General features: G+C 38.8%; 1 protein-coding gene across 1 annotated transcript in view; it reads right to left on the reverse strand.

Moving 5' to 3' along the window:
• Positions 1-7,785, reverse strand: part of LOC113040802 (uncharacterized) — a 29,497-nt gene extending 21,712 nt beyond the window's left edge. The window contains exons 1-4 of the mRNA XM_026199052.1: positions 7,674-7,785; positions 5,457-5,495; positions 4,919-5,171; positions 4,694-4,839 (exon numbers count right to left, since the gene is read on the reverse strand). Coding sequence (XP_026054837.1) covers positions 4,694-4,839; positions 4,919-5,171; positions 5,457-5,495; positions 7,674-7,785 — 550 coding nt within the window. The remainder of the gene's footprint in view (positions 1-4,693; positions 4,840-4,918; positions 5,172-5,456; positions 5,496-7,673) is intronic.
• Between the last annotated feature and the right edge of the window lie 2,651 nt (positions 7,786-10,436).

Below are 10,436 nucleotides of genomic sequence, written 5' to 3' on the forward strand. Positions count from 1 at the left end.
TGGTTAAGAGAGAGATGATGAAAGAGGAAGTTGACTATTTAATACGAAATGGGTTAGCTAGATCTAGTTGTAGCCCATGGAGTTCCCCATGTTTACTTACTCTTAAATCTGATGGTACACTACGGTTCTGCACAGATTTTCGTAAGGTAAATGCAGTGACAGTCCCAGACTTGTTCCCTTTGCCCAGGATGGAAGACTCCATTGATAGTATTGGTCCCGCGGAGTACATCACTAAGTTAGATCTACTGAAGGGGTACTGGTAGGTGCCACTAACCTCTCGGGCATCATATATCTCTGTGTTTGTTACCCCTGATCACTTCATGCAGTATACAGTTATGGCCTTTGGGTTGAGAAATGCACCGGCAACGTTCCAACGCATGATGTGGATGGTTTTAGGGACTGTACCAAACTGCAATGTCTACCTAGATGATGTGGTAGTGTATGGACGACTGGACTAGTCACATGTCGATTTTGGCCGAGGTGTTTCAGAGGTTGGCGGTGGCATCACTGACACTAAACTTGGTGAAGTGTGAGTTTAGAAAGGCCACCATGACGTACTTGGGGAAACAGGTGTGCCATGGCCAGGTCTGTCCTGTTGACGCCAAGGTTACCACTGTGCTAGCATATCCAGCCCTCAAGACTAGACGTGAGCTCCGTCGTTTGCTTGGTATGGCTGGATATTACAGATGTTTTTGCAGAAACTTCTCAGTAGTCATTGTCCCCCTGACTAGTTTATGTAGTCCTGCTGTCCCGTTTGTGTTTATGGACGATTGTCAACATGCTTTTGAAGCCGTGAAATCTCTCCTCTGTTCTGCCCCTGTCCTGCCTGCGCCAAATTTCTCTCTCCCCTTTAAGCTTGAAGTTGATGCGAGTGCTACCGGCGCTGGTGCGGTGTTGTTGCAGGATAGAGAAAGAGATGTTTGTCATCTGGTTAGCTACTTCTCTGTCAAGTTTAAGAAACATCAACTGAACTACTCTACTATAGAGAAAGAGACCCTCGCATTGCTGCTTACGGTAACTCAGTCAAACTTCTAGTTTGATTTTATGGGGGTAGTGTTACTTCCCTTAGGTTGTGTGTGTGCGTGTGTGTGTGTGTCTGTGTCTGTCTGTCTAGATGTACTGCTGTTTTTTTTTTTTGTCTTTCACAGGTTCTGTGTGCACACCTGTCTTCAGTTGGAAATTAATTAGAGTAACACCTGTTGGCAATCAGCAGGAGAGCGAGAGCTGGTATAAAGGGAAGAGAACAGGCAGAAGTGGGGGAAGTGGATGGAGAGCAGACATCTAGCTGTATAGAGCTTCCTAGAGCTGGGTGATCCTGAAGGGGCGTTCGTGGAGTTCCTGCAGTAGCGTTTGATCCTCGTGTTGGGGGTTTACTCTCTCGGTGGAGAGAGGGTGGTAAAGAGTAATGTGTTTGCTTTCTCTTTTCATCGATGTAGTTCTTTGTATCTATTATGTATTTGGGTTAATTCAATGGGCAAAATAAAACACCATATGTACAGAAGATCAGTTTCCTTTGTTTCTTCATCCCGAAGTGGTTTTATTGTAATTATTATTATTGTTGAAAACCTTCTCCTCTGGACTTTTCACTTGGAGGTTCGTAACACCTACCCAAGGCAGAGAGTTTGACTCCTAACCCTAGGGTTGTGGGTTTGAGTGTCAGGCTAGCAATACCACAACTGAGGTGCTCTTGAGCAAAGCACTGAACACCCAACTGCTCCCTGGGCGCCACAGCATAAATGATGCCCACTGCTCTGGGTGTGTATTCACAGGGTGTGTGTGTGTTCACTGCTGTGTGTGCAGGGGGTGGTTTCTCCATTAGGGTGATTGGGCAAAGATTTACCAAGTCTTCCTCCCACTAGCTGCAGTCCACCATGCAACATGAGGTTCAAATTATAGACAGAACTGTTTATTAACAAATTATGGCTCAACTTCAACAGAAGTTTCTGCCGTTTCAAAATCCAGGCAATTGCAACTTTCAGATGTTTCCATTGTGAGAAGCAATAGAGAAGTTCACTTGTGCCTTTTTTTGCTTCTGGGTCATCATTAGTCAAAGTCAAATCAATTGTGGGGAACTGTATATCACTCAAGGGAAAACTGGGACCATTATTATTTGCTTATTGAATATTCCACTTTCAACCCACAATGTATATAATCTGCACGATTTTGAGGTTGTGTTGTGTCTCTTATGTAAGACACTCTGTTAGCGGCAAATGTATGAAACCTTTTGTCCTCATTCTTAATATAATTGAGGCCAGTTGTGCTGTCAGTCCAAAAGACTGAATCTTTCTATGGAATTTGCAACTCCTTCTTCAGCATGACATCAGCCTAAACAGCTAAGACAGCTGCTGTGAGATCCAAACGATTTTGATAAAAAATTAAAATGGGTCCCACAGACCCAAACACCATACAAAGGTTAAACTATGACAGGTCCTTGTCGAGTGTTTTGCTTGCTTGAGTATTTTTTCATTATCTGAAAATTTCTGAAAATATAACAGTTAGGAGATTTATAACTAGTGGTTTCCTGCATTATTACAGCAAAGCATGTGATTACAGTACTAAGCCACTGCAATGGAGCTGCTCAAAAAAAAAAAAAGTGAAAGATGTGACATTTGTAAAGTATGGTAACCCGTGCTCAGATGCTCTGTATTTAACCCATCCAAGTACAAACACACAGCAGTGAGGAGTGAACAGAGCAGTGGGCAGCTATTGGGTGCTTTTTGGCATTTGTTTGCCTTTCATGGAGCTACAGGTGTTCTCGAGGGTTATGGAGGTTGCGGGGGACCACTGCCGCACACGAGGAGTTTTCGTATGATCTGCCTTTCCTAGATCGGATTTTTGGACATTATCTTTCGTTGGTTTCGTTAGTTTGAATTTGTTACATTTGTATCACATACATGCATGCTGATACACTGACTATACACTTATACTGACTAATAAACATTTCATGTTTATTTTCTATAGTTTAAGAAATGTTTGTTTTTGCTAATTAAGCGGTTGTGTGGCGTCTCCCTGATTTTGTTGCATTCCTTGCCGAGGAACCGTAACACATTTAATGGGCATAATTAAGTGTGAAAATAACCAAAGGACATACAGTCAAACTAAAAATTATTCAGAGACCAGATATAATTTATGATTTATTTTTTTTATTTTTTATTTTTGGGTGCAGGACACTATAGTTTATTTATGTAAGTGAGGATGGAAAAATAAAGTAAGCTGTGACAAATTATACCCCAAAAATGTATACGAGGGGACAACTCATTATAAATCTCCTAACTGTGATATTTTCAGAAATTAACTTTTTTTTTATTATTATTATTATTATTTTTTCATCTGTAATATGCTGTGATTCATATTCCAAAGCCACAACTAGTAAAACTGATACAAATATTATGACTGAGTCTGGGGAAAAAATAAATCAGGATTACATAAACCTGGATGACAGCATGCCCAGGAGACTACAGACAGACATTAAGGCTAAGGGTTGCCTGGCTAAGTATTGAGAGTTTGAATATATTTTTGTTGTTGTTGTTGTTGATTATAATACATTACATACCTCTCTATAAAAGTTATCTAAAATTGTCAAGCATTATTTATTCTGACACAGTTATAACTCTGGTATAAAAATATGTAAATCTAAATAACTCTGAAAACATGTAAATCTGACTTGAAACAGAGACCGGGAAATGTAAAGCACCATTTCAGTCAGGTGAGACTTCGACTTTCAGAACAAAATTTGAATTTGAAAAATTTGAATGTGTTTTATTAACATATTCACCTAGCCCAAATCTAAAAAAAAAAAAAAAAAAGATTCCAAAAACAATCATTGTTGTACAGTGTGAATTATTTTTGCTATATTGATGTCCGCATATATACCTATATTCCCACGCATATTACCAGTATGACTTTATTTATTTATGTCATTATGCAGGAAATATTAAATATGAACATACATTTGGTACATATATCAATTGTATAAGATGAATGAATGTATATGTGTATACAAAGCATGCATTTGTTTTCAGATTTCAGAATGAGCACTTTGTCATTTGTGATGCATATGTTGAGCACCCAGTGTTTATTATGCTTATCTGATGAATGATACAGCAATTTCATATGATTTTCTATTAATTCAATATAATGTATGGGGATAGCTAGTCTCATCATGCCCATGGACCTTTGGCTGAACATCTGATGCATACAGCACATTTAGCGGGAAACACCTCAGGAGTTTTGAAGTTGACATCAGATTGGCTGAATTATACAGGATTTGCAAGAGACGTGTCGTGTTCTGCCACATTCTGCCTGGAAACAAGGACTTAGTGATGCCAAACCCCATCATGTAGGAAAAGGCTGTCATGTTTACAACTGGATCAACTAAAGACTGGATTTTCAAAAGTTTGTGAAATGTTTAAAGTTCGCAGCATATAATCTTTAAAATATCTCCAAGTGTTTTACACGCCAGTCTGTTATTGTTCCAAGATTTCCTTGCCCCTAAACATGACACGTCAATGGGCTTTTGGGCGGTCCCAGATCTTCTGCCATCAGTCATATATATATATATATATATATATATATATATATATATATATATATATATATATATATATATATATATATATATATATAGAGAGAGAGAGAGAGAGAGAGAGAGAAAACATTCAATATTGAAAAGTGCTATACAATAATGAATTACCTGCCAAATACCCGTAGACTCCAACTTCAGCAAGGGTAAGAATCTGTCCGTCTCCAGGAATATGAATAACCACATAACGTCCCACCATCCCACCGCATGAGAAAGTGGCTGTGGCACTGTCCGCAAGAGTAGAAATCACACCGCATCTACAGAGAAAAAAATTGTTTGTTATTTGATTTTGTTCATCTGCAGTGCTAGGATAAAAACAGTCAAAGAAATCCTCACACGGTGTTGCTGTTAACGTCCAGAAAGTTTCCAATACGAATCACTGCCCCGTTAATCCTAGAAGCATAGTCAAATCTATTGGTGATGGTGACTCTGTTCACTCTGTAGACTTTCAGTAGGTCCACTCTCCACCAGGGGTCAGTCTCTAATTTGGTGTGGGCCCAGGTGTTTAACAATCCATCAATAGCATGAGTAGGTAGCCAGAATCCATAATCTGATGACTCACTAGTTTTACCCCAAAGTGCTGCGTTCTCTGAAAATGTTTCAAGAATAAAGGCCAGTAAGAATTCACCATCATTTTATTCTCATCAAGCATTAGATCTCAAAGGGGATTTTTAAAGCATAATCTCAAAGTAATCTTCATTACTTATTAGCAATGTCAAAAATTAAGGGTGTAAAAACGGCAGAGATTTTTGAAACGAACAGGCAAAAGAACGAACGGCTATCCAGCTAGTCAGATAATGTAATTACTAAGAACTTTAACATTTCTAAGAACTTTTATATTTGAAAAGATTTAAATAAAATGAATGCTTCTTGCCTTCTTTTCCATTTGCCATTCCCTCAATCAATAAAAACCCTGTGGAAAGGACATTTGTGAGTAGAATCAGGTTTTATAAAATCTGTCAATATTTGCATTTATTTATTATTATTATTTGTTACATTTTTAATTTAATTCTCTTTGATATTGTTGCAAAAAAAAACAACAAAAAAAAAAACTTTAATCTAAATAGTCGCATGCACTTGTCACACACATCTTGTCAGCACAGCTGGTGTTGTGCTAAATTCTGCACCCCTGTCAGATTATGCATTCCCTCATTGAAATCAATACCAGAATGCCTAATCCCAACCACACCCCTACCCCAACCCCTCCCCCACATCTACTCCTAATCCTACCAATACTAGGAGATGCAGAATCTGGCAGGGTGCAGAATTCGGCACAACACCAGTTGTTATGAGCCGAAGTCATTTGTTGGTTGTTTCCATTCTGCCCTCTTGTGTTCTCTCTGTGTATGTTTGTGTTTCAGATGGGTGGTTCCTGGAGATAATTTTTTGGAGGCTGCGATTGGTTCTCCTCTTCACCTGACCTAGATATAAGGACTGCCCCAAACACTTAATCGAGGGCATGATTGTGCCATTGCCTATGACTCTGTAGTTTTCCTTTGTGCCTTGCTGTCATTGTTCGTTTAAACCTTTTGAGTCTCTTACCAGAGAGATAGTGTGTTGGTGTATAAGACTGTGAGTGTGATTGTTTTTTTTTTATTTTTATATTGTTTTTTTTTGCCTCCATTCTGTGATATTCCTTGTTAACTTGACCCAAGCCCAACTGACTACGATTTTGGATTCCGATTGTAAATTGTTGGTTGTTAACTTGCATAAATCTCTGATAAATATTTTGTAAATATGATATATATATATTTTTTTGTTACTTTGAGCGATGAAGGGGGTTAAATGTCTGTGGCGAGGGGGTCAGGGCCGAGAGCCGTGGGAACGGAGCAGGATGAGAGAGGACCAGGCCTAGATTTATTTTGTGTTTTGATTTTGTCTTGTGTTTATTTTGATTATTAAAGTCATTTTAAAGTCTGCCCGGTTCCCGCCTCCTTTTTCCCACGAAAGGACCTTGTTACAGATATCATCTAGATAGGCAGCAGCATATGAATCATGGGGCCACAAAACACCCTGTCCATCAGTCGCTGAAAAGTAGCCGGTGCACCAAACAGCCCAAAAGGGAGTGTAACAAATTGGTGCAACCCAAACGGTGTTATGAAAGCAGTTTTTTCTCTGGATAATGGAGACAAGGGGATCTGCCAATTACCCTTTGTTAAGTCCAATGTCGAAAAAAAAAATGAGCCGTACCGAGCCGGTCAAGCAATTCGTCAACCCGTGGCATTGGATATGTGTCGAATTTCCCACACAGTATTCTCCTTGCGAAAATCCCACACAGAACTGCACTGAGCCACCCTGAGGATTCTTCTATTACCCCCATTTCAAGCATCGCACCTAATTCTTCCTGAACTACTTTTTTCTTGTTTTCAGGCAAACAATATGGCCGGCTGAGAAACCACCACGCCCGGCTCTGTCTCGATATGGTGCTGAATGAGATTTGTACGGCCAGGTAGGGGATGAAAACAGGTCAGCAAACTCCTACGCCTGTAATGTAGTCAAATCAATGAGCTGGGGAGGGCGAGAGATATCTCTCCCCTGGGGCCAGAGCGAGAGATTGTTTTTTATATTCGCTTCTGGTCCAAGATCATCCTGTTCCACTAATCACCGTCACCAACATCACTGATTCTCCCTCATTTAATTTTTATAAGAGATTGAGTTGGGATAAATTTGATGTGCTCCTCCCTATCTGAGCGTATTACCTATTATCGAACTCTCCAAACTGTCCGGTTGTGACCTCAAACGGTCCGTTGCCACTTTGCAAGTAATTTTGAACTTGATGTTGGAGTAATACAAACACTATATCTCCCTGTGCAAATTTACCCAATTGGTTCTCCTGTTATACAGCCGGCTCTGTTTGCTCTGGGCCTGTAACAAATGTATCAATAGAGGAGCCGCCCCAAAGTGTGAAGTTTTGTTCTCAAGTCCATCACAAACTGAATTTCGTTTTTAGATTGAGAAGGTCCGTCCTCCCATGTCTCTCTTATGACGTCCAGCACCCCCCTGGGGCTGGCGACCATAGAGAAACTCGAAAGGGGAAAAACCTGTGGAGGCTTGTGGGACCTCACGCACAGCGAACAACAGGGGTTCCAACCATCTGTCCCATTTTTTGACGACTTCCTGAACAGCTTCCCCAACAGCTCCATGACTCTTACCGCAAATGGTTGCTGGCCAACGGAAGCGATGTGGAGAAGATAATCGATCATGTGGTGCTAGAGCAGTTCGTCATTAGGCTACCAAGAAGAACTGCCAAGTGGGTCCAGTGCCACCGCCCCACATCGCTGGAGTCGGCTATTGATCTTGCGGAGGATCATATGGTGGCGTGTCCCGGGTTTGGGCACCAGTGTAACAAGGTTCTTTCATGGGAAGAAGGAGGCAGGAACCAGCAGACAATCAAAATGACTTTAATAATCAAAATAAACACAAACAGCATGGCAGCCCCTCACGGACGACTGCCGTGCACAAACAAAATCAAAACACAAATAAATCCAGGCCTGGTCCTCTCTCGTCCTTCACGGTCGTCGCTCCTGTTTTATATCCTTCCATCTCCTCCGTGGGACTCGCGACCAGTGGGTCGAGCAGGGTGTCACTCATTTCCAATCACTCCACTGGCCTTGCTCCGTTCCAACAGCTCTCGGCCCGCCCACTCGCCACAATACCATTTTATTTTGATGTCACTTTGTGTTTTGGTTTAGGGAGTCAGGTAAATCTGTATTTTTGTTGTTTTCTTTAATTTTGATTTAGGAAGTGTAGAGGGTTAAAAAAAAAGAGGATTTTTGTTTGTTATTTTGGCCTTGTCTGCTTCTGATGCTTAACCCAACTTGTCAATAAATTCTTATTCAACATTTCTCTGTTTTGAGACTCTTTTCTTTTTCCTGTTATGGCTGACCCCTAGTGGTCATAACACCAGTTCTGTAATCAATAGTAAATCTCCATCCGTAGGACGAAGCATTTACCACACATTCCATTGATTGATTCAAGTTAGGTGCACAAATAAAAGCCTAACAAGAGTGTGTGTGTGCGTGTGCATATATGTGTGTGTTTGTTGAATTTCTGTCTCTGATAAATTAATTCACCCATTTAACGACACAATTTAAAACCAGTACAAATATAAATATGATGTAATGGAATGATGATATGAATATGAATTGCATATGTTGAATATAAAATTTTCCTGAAATACTTTGTATTCTTCATATAACTTGTATGACTGGGTATGTGGAATGTAACTGAATAAATCAGAATTAAAAATATTTGTAAAGTAAGATCTGGGGGATCAAACATTTTGACATGCAAAGTGAATTGTGTACGTGACTGGACAGAAATTATAGCTTTGTTTGTCATTGGTCCCTTGATTTTTTTACATTAACAACACAATCTTTGACTCGAGGCTTCATCTGGCATTCTCGACACAAGTGTGATGCTTCGGTGCAAATGTGACATCACTATCATGCAGCCCTAAATCTAAATCATAGTGGAATCATAAAATAGATATAATTATGACATCATAATCTGCAACAAGAAAAATATTGTAAACTAAAGTTGGACGAGGAAACATTCATGTAAATCGTTATCAGGTGTTGTTGACAGATAAAGACTTTTTATTTCCATACACAAATGAGCATCTATTTATCATAAAATTTGTTTGGTAAAGTTTTACGGTAAAGATTACTAAAAAAAAAAAAAAACCTGTGAAGACAAGTTCACATTCATATAAGATCTTCACACTTGCATATATAAATTTATTATGTTATTTTGAACTTTCTTTTCACCAGATAACGAATAAAATAAAAATGCATCACAGTTTACACAAAAATATGACACAGCATCAGAAATGTATCTGAGTAATCATAATCAGAAATGTTTCTTGAGCAGTAAATCATCATATTATTTCTGATTTCTGAAGATCATGTGAAACAGAAGACTGGAGGAATGATGCTGAAAATACAGCGGAGCATCACAGAAATACATTACACTTTAACAGATTCACACAGAAAACAACTGTTTTCAGTTGTAATATGTTTGAAAATATTATTTGTTTTGTATTTTAACAATATATAGTTAAACAAATACCTTAATTATAGATGAGTTTAAATGTATGAAACAGCAGCCGATCAAGATTTAGTTAATGTGGCAAGAAACTTTAACACAAACAAAGCAAAACTTCTGAACAATGGAAAAATACTGCAGAAAAATGATGTTTTATCAGATATATGAATGTTGTACTTTACCCAGTAAATTCCAGAGGATCCTGTAAAGCTTAAGCATGGTTCTTTAAAGGCGTCTGTCTTTCTCTTAGAATGGAGAGTGTGCATTTCATAGATTTTATAGAAGATGGCACATTTAAATGTGTATCACATGACATACCTCATCTCTCCACCCTTCTGTCACATTCTCTGTCAGCTGCAAAAAACACACACAAATAAATAAGCATCAAGTGAGCAACTGTCAAACATACACACAAAACTTAAATGTAAATGTTCTTTATCCATTGTTGACCTTACATTAGGACATCAGAGCTCCTCCATTTCTTACTGTTTTTAAAAGTTATGTAAAGTCTTGTTTACGTTCCCTATGCTTAGTGTAGTTTAAAAGTTCTAGAATGCATGAATTAATTACATAAAATCAATCAAACACATTAGTGGCATCCATTTTTTGCAAACCATATATCCTCAATTCTCCAACATTTGCATAGACACTTATGCACTACAGGATGAGGTGAAGGTGTTTTTTATTTTTTATAGACAGCATTATGATATCTCTCTGTCTCTCACATGAATTTAATACTAAGCATTTAACAAAACGATTCTTTCTAAATTGCCTAAATGCCAAAATTAGTACACAAATAACTACATCA

Source organism: Carassius auratus, chromosome 22 (genome assembly GCF_003368295.1).
Source record: "Carassius auratus strain Wakin chromosome 22, ASM336829v1, whole genome shotgun sequence".
Lineage (NCBI taxonomy): Eukaryota > Metazoa > Chordata > Actinopteri > Cypriniformes > Cyprinidae > Carassius > Carassius auratus.